This window comes from Delphinapterus leucas, chromosome 6, assembly GCF_059928025.1.
Source record: "Delphinapterus leucas isolate spDelLeu-1000000601 "Yukka" chromosome 6, BTC_Dleu_Yukka2, whole genome shotgun sequence".
NCBI classification, from domain to species: domain Eukaryota; kingdom Metazoa; phylum Chordata; class Mammalia; order Artiodactyla; family Monodontidae; genus Delphinapterus; species Delphinapterus leucas.
Window position 1 is genome coordinate 44,244,050 of NC_143134.1, and position 21,836 is coordinate 44,265,885.

A 21,836-nucleotide genomic window follows, 5' to 3' on the forward strand; every position below is an offset into this window, starting at 1 on the left:
AAGAGGTTTGTCCGTCCCCTCAATCATGCACAGGAAATCCGGATTCTCTTTCACTTCAATTCCCAGTCTCAGGGGCTCTTTGGGGACACCCGACGTTGTGGGTCCCCGCGCCCTCGCAGAACGGAATCGGCTCCTCCCTGACGCGGTTACCCAGCAACTAACCTGCAGCCAAGGCGCAGGCGCCTCTGATGCCTCCTCCCTGCTCGAGGGGAAGGCGGGGCTGGGCTCGCGGGAAACCACCAGCTCCACTAAGCCCCGCCCCCTAAGGCCAGACGACCGGCTGCCGCGCCTTTCGGAACTCCCGCATGTGGGAGGGGCTAGTGAGCCCAGACACCGCCTCCTCATGAATAATGCAGAATCAGGCGGTGTCCCGGACCCGGAAGTGGAGTTGCAGAGTCACGGCAGTGGCTGAGCTGCTGACAGGAGGCGGCGGCGGAGGTGGAGGCGAGGCAAGACCTGCGGCTCTGCAGGGCCACGGTCGCTGTAGCGCTAGGCAAGCTGACGGAGCCAAGCCGGCCTCAGCCCACCTGCAAACCTCCCACCTCGTGCCCACCCTCCATCTGCCCGACTGGTCCGGGGCGGCCTAGTCTGCACCACCGACCCGGCTCCTGGGGCCGCCGCCCCGCGCGGTCCCGTCGGCGTCCCTGGCCGCGCCCGACCCCCGGCCCCCTAGCCCACCGGCACCATGATGGAGGAGATCGACCGGTTCCAGGTGCCCACCGCGCACTCGGAGATGCAGCCGCTGGTGAGGGGGCGGGCGGCGGGCAGGCCAGGGCCGGGAGGGGACGCTACCTGAGGGGGAGGGAGGGAGTCAAGCCTTGGGGACTGTGCGGAGGGGGCGCCTCGGATGGAGTAGAGAGCCGTGAAAACGCATCGTCGGGGGAGGGGGACTTGCAGGACTAGAAAACCGTGGAAGGATACGTGGGATGACAGCAAAGGGGCCTGTAAGGGCGGAGAGCACTGCCAGCGGAGGCAGGCCAAGGGAGTTACGGGGAGCGCCGTCGGATGGAACCGAGCGGGGGCACAATGGTGCACACCATTAGTGGAGGGAGGCCCATAGCGGGGAAAGGAAGGGAACTGTCTTGGGGCACCGTCGGTGGTAGGCCCAGGGGGCTGGGATGAGAGGTAGGGAGGCATTTAGACCTAGAGGCCTGTGATGCTCAGAGCGGGGGAGGGGGCCAGGAGCAGGCTGTCTGAGGGACGGGAATAGGTTTGTAGAGGAGGAGGGGCCTCCCCTCCAGTTCACTGGCTATGGATGGGAACGCAGGGCCTGGGCAGAGGACGAGTGGAGACAGGGGATCCATGCAGGACCCGGGAATCCCGTTCTTTTCCGGAAGAGAGTGCAGTCAATCTAGGCTGGGGGTGCTGGAGCCGGGAAGGAAAGAGCTCGGTGGCGAGATGGAGAATCCGGAGCGCACATGAGAGCTGGGGAACTGGCAGGAGAGGGGGCGGGGCCGCACTGGAGCCGCCTGTGCCCACCGGTTCGGAAGAGCCTCCAGCATCCTAGGCCTACGTGCTTGGAGTCTTTGCTGGGCGACGATCCTGCCTCCTGTCCGCGGTCCCGGAGTCAGGGAAGAATGATGTCATCGCTGCCGTTGCGGAGGGGATGGAAGGGGGAGGGCGATGCACGGAGGCCGGCCTAGGGGAGACCATACCCATTGGCCACCGTCCCGGGGCGTCTACCTGACTGGCTTGCACATCCGCCGGGCGAGAGACGCCGAGGCCTGGCGGCGGCGTCTTTCCAACTGGAAGAAGGAAAGGGAGAAGGGAGGGAGTGCCCGTCTCTGTTCGCTTTGCTTTTCCTTCTCCTTTCCCCCTTGGAGCCCAGGTGGGAGCTGGAAGGAGGCAAGGCAAGCCAGGAACCTGAAGGTGTGGATGCCCTATTCTATGAGCTCAGCTAGAGCTGAGCAGAGCTCTCCAGGTCTTGAAGCTCTGGGGTTCCCTAACCCTCTTCCCTCTGTGTTAAGCGGAGGTGAGGAACAGGTTCTACCCTTGGGACCCCCGCCCCTGGCTGACAGATGTGCTTTGTGGTTTTCTGAGCAAGTAATCTCTCCATTACAGCAGCCAAGACAGACCTTGGCAGGGACCCATGACCAACTCTAAGCCACACCTTTTGGGGGATGGTAGAGAGAATCATCAGAGGCCACCTAGCCAGAGATGTGTCTTTTTTCCCCTTTTGTGACTACTTAGTTCCAGAAGCCCAAACAGAGAAGCTTTACAGAAGTGTAATATTAAACTGGGGAGAGAGATGCTGCTGGACTTTTTTCCTAGCCTGATGCCATCATTGGGTTATTTGAGGGCCAGAAAATCCTTGTTGAGAAGTCTGTCCCATGAACTTGAAGAACTTTGGCCTGGGCTAAGAGAACACTCCTTTCTGAATTATCTTTCCAGCTAACCTGGCTTGTCAAACTAGATTGCCCTTCCAGTTGTATGTATCTAATCAAGAATCAAAAGGGAGGGCAGATGAAGGAGAAGGTCCAAGTGAATGAGAAGAAAGCAATGAGCTGGTTCTTGCCTCCCATCTGGGGTTCCTAAGGAGAGAGGCAATAACTGTCCATGGAGAGGGGAGAAGGAAGGGGTCACCAGGTTCTCTCAGCTGTCCCTGATGCCTCTGTTTTTGCCTGAAGTTTTCAACGATGGTTTGAGTGAGTAGTGTCCTCAGAAGACTTCTGGGCTGCTTCTGATCTGTGTGGCTCTGAAGTAGAAGTGCTTACGGCAAGGAGGCACTTATCAGAAAAGCTGTGACCGCCTTCAGACCCTTTTCTTGAAGGCTAAAGGAGCCCTTCTCTGCAAGAGGATACTTTGTTGAGGTTGAATGAGAGCCTTATGGAAGTAGCAATACAGTCATCCGCCATTTGGGGGTCATAGCCATTGCCCTGCAGATCTCTGCCTCTCCACCACTGTTCCCAGGTCAAAGTCTAGAGGATCCCCAGAGCTCCTTAAATGCTCTTTGTATTATTGAGACCAGCAGAATCTTGTGTGGAGTTTCCCCAAGAGTCTTCATTTCGGGGCATAAGGAATCAAGGTGGCATACTGCAGAAGAGAAGGGCAAAGTGGCCCTTTAGGGGTGTTTGGGTAGACCTTAAAAACCAGGGTCTTGGGGCTTCCCTGGTGGCGCAGTGGTTGAGAGTCCACCTGCCAATGCAGAGGACATGGGTTCGTGCCCCGGTCCGGGAAGATCCCACATGGCGCAGAGCGGCTGGGCCCGGTGAGCCATGGCCGCTGAGCCTGCGCGTCTGGAGCCTGTGCTCTGCAATGGGAGAGGCCACAACAGTGAGAGGCCCGGGTACCGTAAAAACAAAAAACAAAAAACCAGGGTCTCAGACTCAGCTGTGACCTATTTCGTTTTTTGCCATTATTTATTAAGACCTCTAGGAAATCTCTCTTCTCTGGACTCAGTTTCCCAGTTATGAAATGAAGACAAACTATTTCTTTAAAGATTAAACAATAGCTCCTCACTCTTCCAAAGAATATCATAGTGACCTGATATCATTGATTCAGCAAATTCATTCACCAAATATTTATTGAGCATCAGCTCTGTTCCAGGTACTGTACTAGGTATTGGGGACACAGTGGTTAGCAACATAGGGACAGACATAGCCCTGCCTCCTGGAGCTCACAGTTTAGCAGAAGTTATTGTTCTTGCTCACCCTCTCAGTGTGAGTCCCTCTGAGGGCAGAGGCGGGGCTGTCTCCTTAAGCCCTAAGGGAAACAAGGCAGTGCTTGTGTTGGTATCATTGCCCCTTTCTGGACCAAGCTGTACCGATAGTGGCCTGTCACATGGGCTTAATCATCAAATAACACTCTCCTACCCATAGTGGTTGGAAGAATCCAGAGGCCATTCCTTACTTGGAGAGATGAACTCTAGGTGGAAAACATCTTTTTTTAAATTTACTTGAAAGAGAAACTTGCACTTGAAAAGGAGGCCTAGGGGAGCGGCAGAAGCTAGGAGACAAGGCACAGCCAGCAGATCTGGGTGTTTCCAAGGTGCTAATTTAAGCATAGTTCTCAGCTAGTGGGAGGAAGAGGAAGAGATCCCTGCTCTGTTGTTGCTGCTGCTGTTGCCACAGCTGCACGGAGCCTCCTGTCTGGGGTGGAGTTTGCCTGAAGGGAGTTGCCTCCCTACTTTCCTCATCACACCAATTATTTAATTGGCCTGGCTGCATCGCAGCAGCTGAACCAGGCCTGGGCCTATCCCTGAGAGCTCCCCAAGGTCTCTTTCTGTCTCCTTATGAAAGGAATGAGAGCTCCTCTGGGAGACCTAGTCCCTGGGTTCCACTCCTCCTGTGTCTATCTCCTACAATCCTGAGTGTTTCTGAGCACAGATTTTTGCAAAGACAGGGATAGGTGCACCTTGTATGTCAGTTCTATGGCCAAGCCACACACCTTATTGATCTAGGGAAGCTCCCAGCTGTCCAAGGCTCTCTGTTGAGCAATTGTGTTGAATTTGGGCTATTGTTTGTATGAGCAGCAGGGATAGGCTCTCTAGCCCTACTGTCTGTCTGCTGGGCTGGTTGGTACAGCCTCACAGACTATGTCTTCTCTTTGGCTGTAATGGAGAGGAAGAGATTTGGTGGCGGGGGGGAAAAAGCATATGGCACCGGACAGGGTCTCTGTGCTCTTGAGAGAAATACTAGTCTGGCCTCACTGAAACCCAGGTTATCTGTTAACTCAGTTGTATAGTTCACGAGCATATGCTCAGTTCCAGGTACTTTACAGATAAAGATATGTGAGATCTCTCCAGGGGGTGGCCAGGAGAAAGATGGGCTCAAATGGCTACAGGAAGGTTTTAGATACATGTTAGGAAAGAGTGGTGATCACTGTAGGGCATTCCTAGGAAAGAGTGTCACCTTGCTTGGGAGAAGATGAGGAAAGCTGAGGTTCTGACTCTTTGACCATGTAAGCTTGGAAAGGAATTTCAGACTCCTCCTGACTCCTTGCACTCAGGGATGGAGATGGTCAGGACATTAATTTAGTGAGTGGGTCATAGCAGTTCCTGAAAGTGGCAGAGGGAACATTGTAAAGCTAGCAAGAAGCCACTATGGAAAATTGACCTACATGTATTCTGTGGTCTGGGAGCCTTAAGTCATCTCCTTGTAGTAAAATGACTCTTCAGTTTAAGAGTGGATTCTCCTAATGGTCCATGTAACTCATGACCCAGTAGCATTTCTCAGGTTCTAGGAAGAGGCACACCATTCTCTCTCCTCCTATATTGCAAAGTGAGGATCAGGTTTGCTCAGGCCTCCAGCTCCTCCCTTATTGCTCATCTCCTCAGTCAACAAACACTAAGAACCTACTTTCTGCTAACTGTTGTGCTGAGCTCGATACCACAGCCTCTTGCTCCAGGGATGGATATACACAGTCAAGACAGGGTGATGAGCACTGTAAGAAGTAAGAACCAGGTCCAGCAGCGCCGAAGAAAAACAGTAAGGCCTTTCATCAAGTAGTCAGGGAAGGCTTCACAGAGGAGACATTGCTGAACTGGCTCTTAGAAGAGGACTAGAAACTTGGCAGACCAATAAGAGGAGGTGAGGACAAGAGTTCCAGGCAAAGGGCATAGAGGCAGAATCAAAAGGGTGCATTTGAATGAATAAAGTGTTATAGTTAAGGAAATAACATGATCAAATTTGAGTTTAGGACTATCATTCCAGGAGTGGTTGATGGAAAAGGTGAGGTTGGAAAACTAATATGAAGGTGGGTATAATAATAATCTAGGCAAGAGATGACAAAGGCCTACACTAAAGCAGAAAGAGAGAGGGGACATATGTACAGAGACTAATAAAGTGGAATAGGCAGGATGTGGTACCTGTTTGGAGGTGGGGTGGAGAGGTAGGGAGTCCAGAATGACTCCCAGGTTTCTGGCATGTATGTCTGGATGGCAAGAGGTACCATCACCACTCCAGGAAATTTGAGGGGGTCTGTATACGTCTTGGCTTCAGGGACTGCTTATATGGGAGAAGGCTGCTGTTTTCCTTTGCTCTGCTTCTGAAGCCGCAATCTTGGGGTTATTGAAAAACCGAAGAGCAGAATGAAACTAGCCCCACAGCCTCAAAAGGATGCTAGGTGTGCTCATCTGCCAGTGAATACTTTTCCTCCGTAACCTGCTTTGATGAATGCAAGTGAATTGGTGGCAGTGAGGAGCCATGGTAGGTTGTCCCCCCCACCCCCCGCCCCCCACCCCGCAGCACTTTGATAAAGGAAAAATAACATCCTTTGTTGGCTGAGAGAGTGTTTCTGTTGCAGTTTCTGGCCTTGCTTTTACCATCATTCTGGTCAAACCTATGGTTTTCTGGCTGATTGGTTGAGCTGGGCCCTTTCACTGATTTCTTCTAGAATGGATATATGAGTTACTGCTTTACTTGCAAGAGTCAGAATGGAAAAGGACATGTACCTCCCTTCTCTGAGACCAGCCTGGAAAGCTGCACTTGGTGTAGAAAGAGTACCCAGGGTGCTATCTTCCAGGCAAGGTGTGCCAAGGGAGCAGGCTTCTGGGTTGAGATCGCTCAGGGGTGACTTGGCTTCTCAGACGCCCCAAGTGTAGCCGCTGCAGGGAGGCACATGGTACCAGGAGGCTACCTGACTCCATGTCAGCTGGGAGTCAAGCTGAGTCATTTCCAACCCCCAACTGCCTGCTGCCCTTGACTGACTATAGCTCAGAGTGAACAGAGATGGAAAACAGAGCCTTTCTCACTTGAACCTGATTAGCTTCAGGGACCCTCCACCCTCCTTGTGAGGGCAGATGGAGCCTTGTGTCTGGAAAGGGGACATGGGAGACTCAGCTTCCTGGCTTAGCCGCTTCATGCTTTCCAGCAGACCCTGGGAGAACTGGTGCAGGGAGCCCCAGAGGAGGCAGGAAGCGGAGAATCAGGCTCAGGGCAGCTACCCAGAGGTGCTGGTTGAAGGAAACAAGAGGCGTGGCTCAGCAGGCTCGCAAGTCATTGTTTTCTTAGGAGACTCTGGTGGGAATCTGGCCGTCTGGGCGGAGAAAGGAAGGCAGGAAGCAGGCAGAGCTGGAGCCAGCTGTGGATCTGGCTCTGCTCTGGAGTTCAGAAATTGGCACAGGACCCATCAGCCTCGCTGCGGGGCAGCCGAGTGAACTCCTGGGCTCTAGGGAGTTAGGAGGTTGTCTAGGAAGAAGGCCCAGAGGGTCTGGGCTGGGGAACAGGTAGATGGGGGCTAGTAGGAGATCCCTCTGGATTTTACATTCTTAGGAGCCAGTTCAAGCAAATATGTACTTGAATTTGTTGTTGTTATTCAGAGATGTCAAACTGAGGATCAGATGGCTGTGTTTCTTGAGGGTGAATTTTAAGTTTCTGTGTTGATGATGATGTATATGAGTGTGTACACAAGTAAGAGGGGACTAATGGCCATAAAGAATGTTCTCTGAATGACCATTCTAGCCCTGGGAAGTATTAAGTATGACAAGAAGCCACACCCAGGCAGAAATGAGCCCAGCTACTGTGGTTCTTGTCCTGGTTTTGCCTGTTTTCATCACCAGACTCTTGGCTGTCATAACCAAAGTCCACCCCATCTATCTATTTATAACAATACCTGAAGGGGTACTTTAACTAAGTTTTAGTGAATTAACTGCACCCAAACTATGGAGTGAGAACCATATATATTTTACTATGTAGTTAACTTAAACATAATTATGTACAAGCTATAAATGATTTATAGTTCCCATATTAATTCCCAGTTTTATCCTTATAAAGGAATTAGTGAAGCTCTCAGTCAAGCATGGTTCAGACCAGCATTTCCTATGGTATATTCTTAGGAATATTGGTCCTTTGAGATACTTTATGGGGGGAAAAAAGTACCTATAGACAAATTCCTTTGGGAAACCCTATAGCTCCATCCTATCACAATGTTTACTAGCATTTTAAAGACTCTGAGAAGCCCTGCAATAAAGAAATCTTTCCAGCTTTGTTTAATCCAGTGTTTCTCAAACTTACAGAACTATGGAACCTTTTTTCATGTTACATCTATTAACATCTTACAGAACCATTGTGTTTCATGCAATACTCTTTGGGAAACCCTGACTTAGAAATTAGTCTCTCTTCTGATCAGGTCTAGATTTCTATTCTTCCCAGCTCTTTTGAGCCTATTTTATAACCCACGCCATTTTGCCCTATGCTAATTTCTAATGGGATGTTGCTGCTTTGTGTCAGGGTCTGAACTTGTTGCCATCAGTAGGAAGTTCTTAGTGAACTTTGGCAGGTGCAGAAGCAAATATTTTTGCTTCTGACCAAACGAGGTCAGGTGCTTCGTTTTTCTCAAGACAATGCGAAGGGGGGTTTACTTCCTAAGTCCCTCTACTAAACACTGCTTTGGTGAAATCAGCATTTTCACCATTAACTTTTTTTTTTTTTTTTTTTTGACAGCTTCATTGAGATGTAATTCATATACTGTACACTTTACCCATTTCGTATTTTACTTTTAATCCTGGTGCGGCTGCTTCATGCCTCAGTTCTATTCACCCCTTATGCCAATGCCCATTGATCAGTAATGGCTGCCTGGAGCACGTGTTAAGGTAGATCCTGAAGCTGAGTCCTGGTTCAATGAGAAACAATGACATGGTTGAGTTTCCATGTCTGACATAGTCTTCAGTGGGGGAAACATCAGTTCTAGGCTTCTGCTTGCCATCCTTGCAGCCCTGAATCATCATAGTTATCCTAGGCAAAGAACACAGGAAAAGAAGTCTCTTGGAGATGTTAGCCAGCTTAGCAATCTGTTTCACTGAGGTTTGGAGTCTTAGGATATGGTTCTTTAAGAAATGAATGGAGAAAACTGAACTTTCCTCCCCTGATTTTCAGCGTGGGTTTTTGAAGTATTGACTTGATATAAAGTAAATAATCCTTTGGAAACAGGCCATGTAAGAGGGAAGAACCTTGACTCTGCTGAGCAGATAAGAGGGGAAGAGAGGCAGATTCATAAAGAGATCTCATAAATATCTCATAAGGTGTTGGCCATGCTTAAGATGAAACTATAAGCCCTTGGCTAAAGGAGCAAGAAGGAGTAGGCTACAAGAGGAGATCCTTAAGCCAGCAGTTCCTGGCGAGGAAAAGGCCCTACCGTGGGCTATACAGCCTTAGCACTCTTTTTCCCAGGCTAAACGCTTTGCTTTTTCCTTCCACCATTTTCCTGGAGTCTGGTTTCCAAATCCCTAGTCATCCTGGCTTCTCTAGTGGGTACTTTTGAGTTTCTCACCCCTGGAAGTAGACACAGCCCTCTCCATGTGATCTGACCAGTACAGATTACGGTGGGGCTGCCACTATCCAAAATATTGATATTGTACATCCATTATCATCAGTCGAGGTTTCATGATCATATTTAGTAGCTGTACATATTGTTATATTGAACTCAGGACACATATGAAATAGGATAGCCCTTTGCCTTAGCAATGTAGAATCAAAGCAAGAACCTGGAGTGACATCTTGGTCTAGGCTGGCTGCTAATACAGGTAAGAGTCCACTGGGGCTAGTGAGGTGATGGTTTCATATTTAGTGGAAACTCTACCACATGTGTGTAATGTGACTCTTATTTTCAGAGATGTAGCTGGCTGAATTCAGCAATGTGGAATTTAAATAGGATTCAGGCTAAGGCTGTGTGAGTGGGTAGACTACGGCAGACCTTCAAAGAGAGCTAGTGCTTATGTGGACAGATGCTTAACGGAAGTCAACTATGTGACACAGACACCAGACAAGCTAATGTGCTATTAGGCTACATTAGTAGAAATTTGGAGTTCAGGTCCTAGGAGGTGATAGTCCTACTCTGCACTGGTCAGTGCCATCTAAAGTCCTGCATTTTGTGCTGATGTCATTATTCAAAAGATGGAAGGACTAGAATGATGAAAGAGTCAAAACCATGTCCTGTGAGAATAGTTGGAAGAACTGAGGCTGTTCAGCCTGCAAAAACAAAACAAAACAAAATAAAAACAACAACAGTCTTAGAAAAAACATTTTAACGTTTTCAAATGCCTAAAGGACTGGAGCTAAGAAAGGAAAGATGGTTAGACTTCATATTATTTGTGGCTTCACAGGGAGGAACCAGGGCAGTTAGGTGGGAGTGTGGACATGCTTCTATCTTTGGACTCCATTGCCTCTCGTTTCCTGTGGTAGCAGTTCCTAAACTGGGCCAAAGACCAGGCACCTAGAAGACCCATTGCTCTTTGCAAAATGCCACAGTCTTTGTAAAGCAGGAGCTAGGAACAGCATTCTAGCAATAAACATGGCTCTGTTAAGTATGTGCAATATAAACATGCCCCAAAAAATTCATTGTGGGGGCTTCCCTGGTGGCGCAGTGGTTGAGAGTCCGCCTGCCGATGCAGGGGACACGGGTTCGTGCCCCGGTCCGGGAAGATCTCACATGCTGCGGAGCGGCTGGGCCCGTGAGCCATGGCCGCTGAGCCTGTGCATCCGGAGCCTGTGCTCTGCAACGGGAGAGGCCACAACAGTGAGAGGCCCGCGTACCGAAAAAAAAAAAAAATTCATTGTGGAACTTAGTATGAGCAACACTTTGCTAGTTTTCTGTTAGTATGTGTTTGCTAATCTTTCCTATTTTTCAAGGCCAATCACAAAAATGCCCCATTCTTCATGCATCCTTTCTTTTCCTTCACTAAGGTGTGAACTCTCCATTCTACCTGTCCTGTGACCTTAATACATTGTCTCTGTGTGAAGTTTATGGATGCAGTTGTCTTATCCTTATCTTAAATTTCTTTCTAAGGTAGATGCAAAGATGTTTCCAAAGCACCTGAACTCCACCTTGTGCAATAGATTGGGAAAATAATTTTTGCCTATTTTACAGATATGCAAGCAGAATTCCACAAAGATAAATAGGCTTGGCCATTGTCCAGCTGGAGGTTGGCATGGCCTAGACTAAAACCCAGGTATCCTGATCCCCAAGCCCATGATATTTCCCTCACAATCTGGGACTTAATTTCAGTTCTTCTGCATCAACTTAAATTTCTCCACTGGCTTTTGAGGCATATACACTAGGTGTTTGCCCTTCCAGGTGGCCATACATTCTACCATTCATGCCAACTTTCTTCCTGGTAGGTCCAGCCAGGCCCTTCACCTCTTCTCACCTATTGGCATCTTGAGGCCTCCTCTTAACTATTCTCTCCCCTCTTCTTCTCTGCCTATTCCACTCCTACCCATTCTTCAAAGGTCCATATAAACTCCCCTTCTCCAGGAAGCCTTCTCTGACTATCCTAGTGAGTTCTCAACCAAGCCCAAAAGCCTCTATAACCTGTGGCATATAACTTGATACATATGATATCCTGATTTGGAGTGTCCACTTTGATGTGTTGTGTTGTAAGTCTCATCACCCCAACTCCTCTTTTAACTCCTTGGCAGATAGCTTCTGCTCCCAAAGCTCACAGTCTGACAAAGAAGAAACTTGCTCTCATGAAACAAAACTACAGAAGACTACAGCTGCATCCTTTAAAAATGAGGAAAAGAGAGGGGAGGAGGTGATTCAAAAGAGGGGAGCAGAAGAGACCCAGAGGGGGATGACTAGGCGGGAGTTCGTTAGCAGAGCAGAAGGTACATGTGGGGAATTGTGGGAGAGTCAGGGGGATACATGGATTGGGGCACTCATTTATTACTCAGAAAATATCTTTTGAGCATCTGATATATGCAAGACATTATACCAGACACAAGGAATAATATGATAAATAAAGCAAACATGGTCCCTGCCTTTATGAACTGGCAATCCAGTGGGAAAGAAAGATACTAAACAAATAAAGCGCACAAACAAAATTACAATGACAAACTATGACAAGTGACAGAAAAGACATGAGAGAGAATAATAAAGCCTCCCATCTTAGATTGGGGATGTCAGGCAAGGCTCCTATGAGAAAGTGATATTTGAGCTCAGACCACAGGGTGAGAAAGGGCTTGAGTGCTCTGACAAGGAGGGACTTGCTCCTTGCTCCCAGAAGTGGGGTGGGGGCTCCCAGCTGAGTTTGCAGTCTGAGTCCCTTACAAACTGGCCTTTCTCCATCGTCTCCCTTTGCACCATGAGGTCAGCTTTCAGGAGAGAAAGACGCAGGAGAACATGGGAGAGCCAATCCAGCCGCTCTCCTGTTGGTAGCACAGCCGGTGATTGTGCTGCCCACTTTGTTGTGAGGCTGGAAAAGCTGTTAATAGAGTTGTGATGTGTAATATTTAGTGAGCAAAACACTTAGCTTTGCTGATGAAGAACTCCTACCTGAATCTTCCACCACTGGATGACTTGCACACATCCTCCTGGAGATGAAAAAATATATATATCTGGAGCTTAGAGGGAGGCAAGAGTGCCACTCTGGATGTCCTGTTCTTTGTGTGGCCGGCATGGGGTTCACGTTCTCCTTATCACAAAAACCAAATGCTACAAGCTGTTCTGTCCAGGAGCAGGCCTACTTCTGGTGGGAAAGCCAGCAGTCACATTGGCATGTAAATTGCAGCAGCTGGTGAGAGGGGCCTCCACTGGGCCTCCTGCAAATCCCAGAGGGGTTCCCTGAGGGTTTCAGCTTCCAGAAAGTCCTCTTTGCTCTCAGCGGGCCTGCTGCTTCCAGCCCTGGCTCAGAGGAGATCATAAGCTTAGAGAAAGGCCAAGTGGGGATAATGATGTAGGGAGGCGGTGGTGGCTAGTAAGTGGTTTGGGGAAGAGGAGGGAAAATTACATGGAGTCAAGGAGGGAGACCAAATTGGGGGATGGTAGAAAACATTGGCACCAAATGGAACCAGTCAGCCCTCAGGGTTTGCTCATCTATCAGCCTCCTTATCAACTTCCTGATGGAACTTCATGTTTCAGATCCTTCGCTCGCCAGGGGCTGAGCTACAGCAGCCAGGTAGTCTTAGGGAACTCTCATGAGGGGAATTGGTCTGAGTATCCTTGAGGGGGGTGCAGAGATCAGGGAGAGCTAGTGAAGGACATGGGCCCCAGGGCAGGAGCTATGCACAGCCTTGGTAGGAAGTCAGCTGGGTACATTCTAGCTCTAGCCCTTTTGTTATGACCTTTGGCCAGGCTCCTAATCTTTCAGACTGTTTATTTTATTTATGTATTTTATAAATAAAGAAGATCATGTACATGAAAATGAACTGCAAATTACTGTATCATTTCTGATCTAAAAGTTGATGGTGATTAAGGGGTTGGTGATTTCCGTTTTTTGCATGTGATTCCCAAGGAGCTCTTACAGGAGAGGGTGAGAAGATGGTTTATTCTACTTATCACCAAATGAGAAGAGTCCTTGGCCTCCTTGACAGGGCCCTGATCAGGCCGGGCTAGAGATGGAAGTGCTCTGTGCTCCCATTGATTCCCAGAGGGGGTTCCATTGAGTGGGCCTGGGCTGGAGGAGGCCCTGCACATCCCAGCCACGGCTATTGCAGAGTCCTGTTGGTAGAGTAGACCTTCCTGGAGAACCCCACTACTGAGGCTAGTGGAGGATGTCCTGCTGCTGTTTCCACTCTCAAAGGCCAACTCTCAGGGCTCAAGAAACATTTGAACAAGTCCACGTTGCAACTACTCTTCCCACAGGTCTGTGGGCTAGAGAAGGAGGCAGTTTCCTGTCTGCAGACCTTCTTCAAAATTTTAAAACATTTTGTCATGGAAAATTTCAAACACATATAGAGTAGAGAAAAAAGTAAAATGAACCACTCAACTTAAATAACTATCAACCTAGGGCTAATCTTATTTCACCTGTACCCACCCACTGGATTACTCTGAATAATTATTTCATCTATAGTCCTCTATCTCCTGTATTTCTGCAAAGTGGTAATTAAATCTCAAGGTCTGATCAGATTTTTTTTTTTTTTTTTTTTTTGCGGTACGCGGGCCTCTCACTGTTGTGGCCTCTCCCGTTGTGGAGCACAGGCTCCGGACTTGCAGGCCCAGCAGCCATGGCTCACAGGCCCAGCAGCTCTGCAGCATGTGGGATCTTGCCGGACCGGGGCACGAACCTGTGTCCCCTGCATCGGCAGGCGGACTCTCAACCACTGTGCCACCAGTGAAGCCCCTGATCAGATTTTGATTCAACATTTTTGTGAAGGATCCTTCCAAGGTGGTGCTTTGTATTTCCTATTGCATCATGTCAGGAGGCACAGGACACATGGTTGTCCTACTTTTTGTGTTGTTCAGATTGATTAGTTGTGTAGTTAGCCTGATCCCTCCATCAGCCTTTCACATAATGCTTTTAGCAGCCATTGATGGCTATCGCCTCAGTCCATTCTTTCTTTTTTTCTAAATTTATTTTTATTCAAGTATAGTTAATTTATAATGTTTTAATTTCTGCTGTACAGCAAAGTGATTCAGATATCTATCTATCTATCTATATATATATACTTTTTCAAATTCTTTTCCATTATGGTTTACTGCACGATATTGAATATAGTTTCCGTGCTATACAGTAGGACCTTGTTGTTTATCCATTCTATATAAAATAGTTTGCATCTGCTAATCCCAAACTCCTAATCCATCCCTCCCCCACCTCTCCTCCCCTTTGGCAACCACAAGTCTGTTCTCTGTCTGTGACTCAGTCCATTATTTCATCAGGAATTTCCTTCACATTTGGATAAGAGAGAACCCCTGTCAATTCTCTGCCTTTGTCCCCAGAGATATTACAGATATCACTAGTCCTTTCTTTCTTTTTTTTTTTTTGCGGTACGCGGGCCTCTCACTGCTGTGGCCTCTCCCGTTGTGGAGCACAGGCTCTGGACACACAGGCTCAGCAGCCATGGCTCACGGGCCCAGCCGCTCCGCGGCATGTGGGACGAACCCGTGTCCCCGGCATCGGCAGGCGGACTCTCAACCACTGTGCCACCAGGGAAGCCCAGCCCTTTCTTTTTTAGGTACACTTTTTCTACCACTCCCCTTACCCTATTCCATCATTTCCTTCCTTATCAACCCAAGATGGCCCTAGGGTGTCTTTAGACCACATGTACCCAACCCGCTTCAGAGTGGACCTGGGTTCTGAGGGGAGGGTCCTTACTTGGAGTGTGTTCTCACTGAGGCAGCACTGTCTTTCCTTATGAAGCTCCTAGGTCTGAGCTCTGTGAATCCTGTGAGGGCCACACTTGGCCATGCTGGAGAGTAGAGGCAGTTCCAGTCTCTTCCTCCCCTGGGAGATTGTTCAGCAGGAGCTGGGTTGATTTTACCTTCCCAGGGATTTCTGAGCAGCCTTCTTCTATGCTGAGGAGGGTCTTTCTCACTTGTTTCCTGAACTGCCCCAGCCTGGGCCCTGGCAGGCACCCAAGCCTGGTTTCCTGTTTAGCCCGACTGTGGGCCGGGAAGAGGCAGGAGGAGGGGTTGGATGGGCAGCTCCAGCACTCTTAGGCCCTTTCTCTTTCCAACCAAGTTCAAAAACTTCTGAGGGCTAGAACACGACCACCACCTTCTGGGACTTCTAGCGTTCCTGTTCTGCCCAGTGTCTTCACTCCCAGTGTCTCTCCTCACACAGGAGAGGCTGGAAAGACTTTGCACTTCTAAGTGTGTATATGCCCCAAGCAAACACTGCAAGCCCCACGGGTACTGTGAGCCAGCTAACCAGAAAGGCACACAGAACTTGAGAGCTGCTTCCTGCCAACCTGAACCCACCCCTGGGCCCTGCCCCTGCCCCCAGGAGTGCTGCACCGCCACCACCCAGCCTAATAGCTATTAGTCCCTCAGTCATTATGTCCAATGCAAAGGAGCATCTGATAGTGCAGGGAAGCTGAGAATTGGAGGCTGGCTACGCAGCAACCAGAAAACATTAGCTTTGTAGTGACACAGCCCATTTACCCAGTATAGAATTTCTGATGAGTCTCACAGCCCTGGTTGCCCCATTCACATTCTTCCTGTCTAGTTCTTCCTTGGGCAGTGAGGATCTAGAGGGACTCATTCTGTCTTGGGAAGAGACCTACTGCAGAGTCCTTCTTTGCTCCTTTCTCCCAGATGGCTGCAGCAGGAATTGTGTAAAGCCCTATCCTTTTCATCCCCATGAAAGGAAATATCAGAGGAAAGCATTGCCAGGTAGCAAGGATGTCCAATACAGCACGTTACATCTTAACAGCTTCCCCCTTGTTCTTACTATGAAGACTCAAATCTTTAACATGGCCTACAAGGCCTTGTGTGGTCTGGCTCCTGCCTTCCTCTCCAGCTGATCTCATACCCCATGACCGCACCCAACCTCACTGGCTTTTCCTCCATTTCTCTGATGTCCTAGACTCCCTTCTGATTTAGAACCTTTGCTCATGTTGTTCCTTCTGCCTGAAATGCCTTTCCTGCACCTTCTGCCTTTTGTTTTGGTTACTCTTACACATCCTTCAGATCTTAGCTCAGCTATAATTTCATCACAGAGGGCTTCTCTTGACCTCTAGACTTGGTCAATGGCCTTCTCCTTTTTTCCCTTTTTACACTTATAACTTTACATATGTTTGTATGATTATTCTGTTCACATGGGTCCTTATGAAGACCAAGTTTTCATGAAGGCAGAGATCATATCTATTTTTATTTCCCTTTATGTCTCCTGTGCCTCACAGTTTTCCTTAACATATAGTAAACATTCACTAGATATCTGTTGAATGAAAGGCTGAATGAACAAATGAATGAATAAATAAATGGAGTCAATCTTCTCCTCTCTTTTATTTGGTAACGCCATGTCATATCTGACTATCATATTCAATCATATACACCCTACAGATTGGTGTCCTGCTTTTTATGAGTACTGTGTGTCTGCTACCAGACAGACATTTAATTTCATCCTTTCAACAGTATGAAGAAGGAATACCCTTGATCTTCAGAGAAGGCAAGTGAGACCCAAAGTCACAGTTAATTCGTGCCAAAGCCCTGTTTCAAGCCCAGGTGTGTGGAGTCAAAGCCCATGCTCTTAACCATAACACTACACTGCCCCCTTTTGGCAGTTTGGAGAGTTGTCACTGAGCACCTTCTGTCACTGGGACCTGGTTAATTTCAACCCTAAACCCATACTTTGGAACTTGAAGCCCCAAGAAGCCATAATCCAGTTCCAACCCTCCTGCTTTTGGGCCAGAATGTGGAAGGACATAGGGATGGGAATTTAAGCTGGTCTTCCCAGTGTCCCGGGGTACAGATGTCTTAAGGTCTGTCTCCTATCTGTTTTCCATGTGCTCTTTGTAGCCTCCAGGGCTTAATGCAGTGTCCTGTTTTGGAGAGCTGAAGGGCAGCTGTTGAAATGGCCTGATTGGCCACGTCCTGGGAAGTAAAGCATGGCCTGATTAAGATCCTAGGAAAGGTCATTGAGAGGCGGAGAGCTTGTCTCTTTGTGATTTAGTCACTAAAGATAGAGCTCTGGAAATTGGCTTCAAGGCTTTCCTGGGAAATTCAGACTCAGTAAGGGGGCAATACCTCTTGCTGCTGATTAGAAAATCTCAAGTTAGTTAGTATCCCAAGCTCCCTTTGGTGGCCAAGGAAATTGGGACTGATGAATACTTTAGACTAGATGGAAACCAAGTAAATGAGGAGAGAACAACATAAAACAAAAAAGAGCTACCATTTGCTATAGGTGTCAGGCATTCTGCAAAGTGTTTTATATAGGGCTGGCCAAAAAGTTCGTTAGGGTTTTTCCATGACATCTTACTTATGAAAAACCCAAATGAACCAACCCAATACATACATTATTTCATTTAATTCTAACACTGGCCTGGAAAGTAAAGGGATATTAAGAAAGGTAACTTGCCAAAGCTCATACGGCCAGCTGCCCTTACAACCATATAATCCAGGTCTTCTGACTTCAAAACCTGAGTATCCCGTATACCCCTTTGGTGAGAATGTACATTATCACAGCCTCTCTGGAAAGAAAACTGGCAACATAATGTGTGCATGCCCACTGACCCCCTCAGCAGTTCTACTTCTAGGAATGTATTAAACTGAAGAAATAGACAAGTGTATAAAGACTCCCCCCCTCCAAGTTACTATAATAGTTACAAATAAATATATATAATATTATAACATTATAGTAGTTATAATAGCTGCAACATTATAATAGCAAGGGGGAAAAAGAAAAGAAAGCAAACAACATAAATCTCCATCAGTGGGGACTGATTAAATAAATCATGGTACATCTACACCACAGCATACATGCAGGCCAGCCTTGTGAAAGAGGAGGTAAGATCTAACATGGATTGGCATGAAAAGATGTTCAAGATATATATTTTTATTTTGGTAAAATGCATATAACATAAAAGTTAACATTTTCACATACATTTGGAATATGGATGATCTGATTCATCTATGTTTAAATTTATAAATACAATTATACATTTTAAAAGTCTAAAAATATACAATAAACTGGTAACAGTTCTGACTTAACAGGAGAACTTTCACATTCTTCTATGTATTTGAATTTGTTATAACAAACCAACGTTATTTTTTCTCTAATCATTTTTTCCCCATCTTAGGAAACAAATGATGAAAAATGATTTTCTTTCTACTGTATCATGCCTACCCAGGAGATTAGCTCTTGCCTCCTAATTCCCACATTCTCCAATCAGGTATGCATACCAACAAATTGGTGAGATAAATTGGCTATGGAAATGCTGCCAGATACCTATATGCCACTTGTCTGGCCAATCTTGTCCCTGCTGGGCGCCTCCATCTTTCACTGGCCATACTTGACTCATTTCTTTTCACTTCCTTCTCAAGTTCTGCAGAACCCTCAGGATTTGGGAGGCTGGGCATTTCTTTGGGAAGAGAAAGCCATCCACATTGATCAGATACATTCCTGTCTCTTCTCTCCTGTTTAGATATGTGCAGTCTCACCTTCACCATAAAAGAGAAGCATGGGGACAAAATTACTCTCACATCCCCCAAGATAAAGACATGATCACTGATGTGTCAACCTTCTGAGTGGTTCTCTTTGGCTTCTGGCCTTCCTCCCATTAGTGTTGCCGCTCATTGTGATGTGGTTTTCGGTATGGCCTTTTTATGTGGTAAAGTAGGAAAGGGGTCAGGAAACTTGGGATGAAGCCCTTGCTAGGGGACTTAAGGGAAGCTGCTCAGCGTTACATGGTATCAGCTGTTTTTTCTATCAAATTGGGATAAATAATAGACACTGGATTTTTAGGGCAGTGAAAATATTATGTGTGATACCATAGTGATGGGTACATGTCATTTTACATTTGTTCAAACCCATAGAATGTACAACACCAAGAGAGAAACGTAATGTAAACTATGGATTTTGGGTGATTATGATATATCAATAGAGGTTCATCAATTGTAACAAATGTACAGGCATACCTCAGAGATATTGTGGGTTTTGTTCCAGACCACTGCAATAAAGCAAAGGTTGCAATAAAGTGAGTTACACAGTTTTTTTTTGATTTCCAGTGCATATAAAAGTTATGTTTACACTACACTGTAGTCTGTTAAGTGTGCAATACCATTATGTCTTAAAAAAAAACAATGTGCATACTTTAGTTAAGAATACTTTATTGCTAAAAAATGCTAACCACCATCTGAGCCTTCAGCAAGTCGTAAGATTTTTGCTGGTGGAGGATTTGCTTTGATGTTGGTGGCTACTGACTGATCCGTGTGGTGGCTACTGAAGGTTGGGGTGACTGTGGAAGTTTCTTAAAATAAGACAACAAAGAATTTGCTGCATTGATGGACTCTTCCTTTCATGAAAAATTTCTCCAAAGCATGCAATGCTGTTTGATAATATTTTACCCACAGTAGAACTTCTTTCAAGATTGGAGTTAACTTCTCAAGTCCTGCCACTGCTTTATCAACTAAGTTTATGTAACATTCTAAGTTCTTTATTATGTCAACAATCTTCACAGCATCTTCACCCGGAGTAGATTTCATCTCAAGAAACCACTTTCTTTGCTCATCCATAAGAAGCACCTCCTCATCCATTAAAGCTTTACCATGAGATTGCAGCAATTCCGTCATATCTTCAAGTCCCACTTCTAATTCTAGTTCTCTTGTTATTTCCTCCACTTCTGCAGTTACTTTGTCCACTGAAGTCTTGAACCCCTCAAAGTCATCCATGAGGGTTGGAATCAGCTTCTTCCAAACTCCTGTTAATATTGATATTTTTACCTCTTCCCATGAATCAAATGTTCTTAATGGCATCTAGAATGGTTAATACTTTCTAGAAGATTTCAACTGACTTTGTCCAGATTCATCAGAGGAATCACTCTCTATGGCAACTATAGCCTTACAAAATGTATTTCTTAAATAATAAGACTTGAAAGTCAAAATTACTCCTTGAGGGCTTCCCTGGTGGTGCAGTGGTTGAGAGCCCGCCTGCCAATGCAGGGGACGCAGGTTCGTGCCCCAGTCCGGGAAGATCCCACGTGCCGCGGAGCAGCTGGGCCCGTGAGCCATGGCCGCTGAGCCTGCACGTCTGGAGCCTGTGCTCCACAACGGGAGAGGCCACAACAGTGAGAGGCCCGTGTACCGAAAAAAAAAAAAATTACTCCTTGATCCATGGACTGCAGAATGGATGTTGTGTTAGCAGGCATGAAAACAACGTTAATTTCATTGTAATACATCTCCATCAGAGAGCTCTTGGGTGACCAGGTACAATGTCAATGAGCAGTATTTTTCTTCTTTTTTTTTTTTTGCCACACAGTGCGGCTTGTGGGATTTTAGTTCCCTGACCAAGGATTGAACCCTGGGCTGTTGGCAGTGAGAGCACAGATCCCTAACCATTGGACCACCAGGGAATTCCTGAGCAGTAATATTCTGAAAGGAACCTTTTTTCCTAAGTAGTAGGTCTCAACAGTGGGCTGAAAATATTCAGTAAACCATGTTGTAAACAGATGTGCTGGCATCCAGGTTTTGTTGTTCCATTTATAGAGCACAGGCAGAGTAGATTTAGCATAATTCTTTTTTTTTTTTTCGCAGTACGCGTGCCTCTCACTGCTGTGGCCTCTCCCGCTGCGGAGCACAGGCTCTGGATGCGCAGGCTCAGCGGCCATGGCTCACGGGCCCAGCCGCTCCGCGGCACGCAGGATCCTCCCGGACCGGGGCACGAACCCGTGTCCCCCGCATTGGCAGGCAGACTCCCAACCACTGTGCCACCAGGGAAGCCCAATTTAGCATAATTCTTAAGGGCCTTTGGATTTTCAGAATGGTAAATGAGCACTGGCTTCAACTTAAAGTCACCAGCTGCGTTAGCCCCTAACAGGAGAGTCAGCCTGTCCTATGAAGTTTTGAAGCCAAGCATTGACTTCTCCTCTTTAGCTATGAAAGTCCTAGATGGCATCTTCTTCCAATATGACTGTTACATTTACATTGAAAATCTGTTGTTTAGTGTAGCCACCTTCATTAATTATCCTAGCTAGATCTTCTGGATGCTTTACTGCAGCTTCTACATCAGCACTTGCTGCTTCACCTTGCATTTTTATGTTCTAGAGATGGCTTCTTCCCTTAAACCTCATGAACCAGCCTCTGCTATCTTCAAACATTTCTTCTGCAGCTTCTTCACCTCTCTCAGCCTTCACAGAATTGAAAAGAGTTAGGGCCTTGCTCTGGACTAGGCTTTGGCTTAAGGGAATGTTGTGGTTGGTTTAATCTTCTATCCACACCACTAAAGCTTTCTTCATATCATCAAAAAGGCTGTTTCACTTTCCTATCATTTTTGTGTTCACTGGAGTAGCACTTTTAATTTCTTTCAAGAACTTTTTCTTTGCATTCACAACTTGCCTAACTGTTTGGGGCAAGAGGCCTAGTTTTCAGCCTATTTTGGCTTTTGACGACCTTCCTCACTAAGCTTAATCTTTTCCAGTTTTTCAGTTAAAGTGAGAGACATCCGACTTTTCCTTCCACTTGAACACTTAGAGGTCATTGTAGGGTTATTAATTGGCCTAATTTCAATATTGTTGTAACTCAGGGAA

At 46.9% G+C, this 21,836-nt stretch overlaps 1 protein-coding gene across 9 annotated transcripts in view; it reads left to right on the top strand.

Moving 5' to 3' along the window:
• Positions 1-362: 362 nt before the first annotated feature.
• Positions 363-21,836, top strand: part of FAM219A (family with sequence similarity 219 member A) — a 55,310-nt gene continuing 33,836 nt past the window's right edge. For 3 of the 9 annotated variants that reach the window (XM_089913095.1, XM_089913097.1, XM_089913098.1), the window contains exon 1: positions 363-745. In XM_089913095.1, the coding sequence (XP_089769221.1) occupies positions 686-745 (60 nt within the window). In that variant the 5' untranslated portion in view covers positions 363-685. The remainder of the gene's footprint in view (positions 746-21,836) is intronic. The other 6 variants (XM_022551563.3, XM_022551565.3, XM_022551567.3 and 3 more) reach the window with 3 other exon arrangements.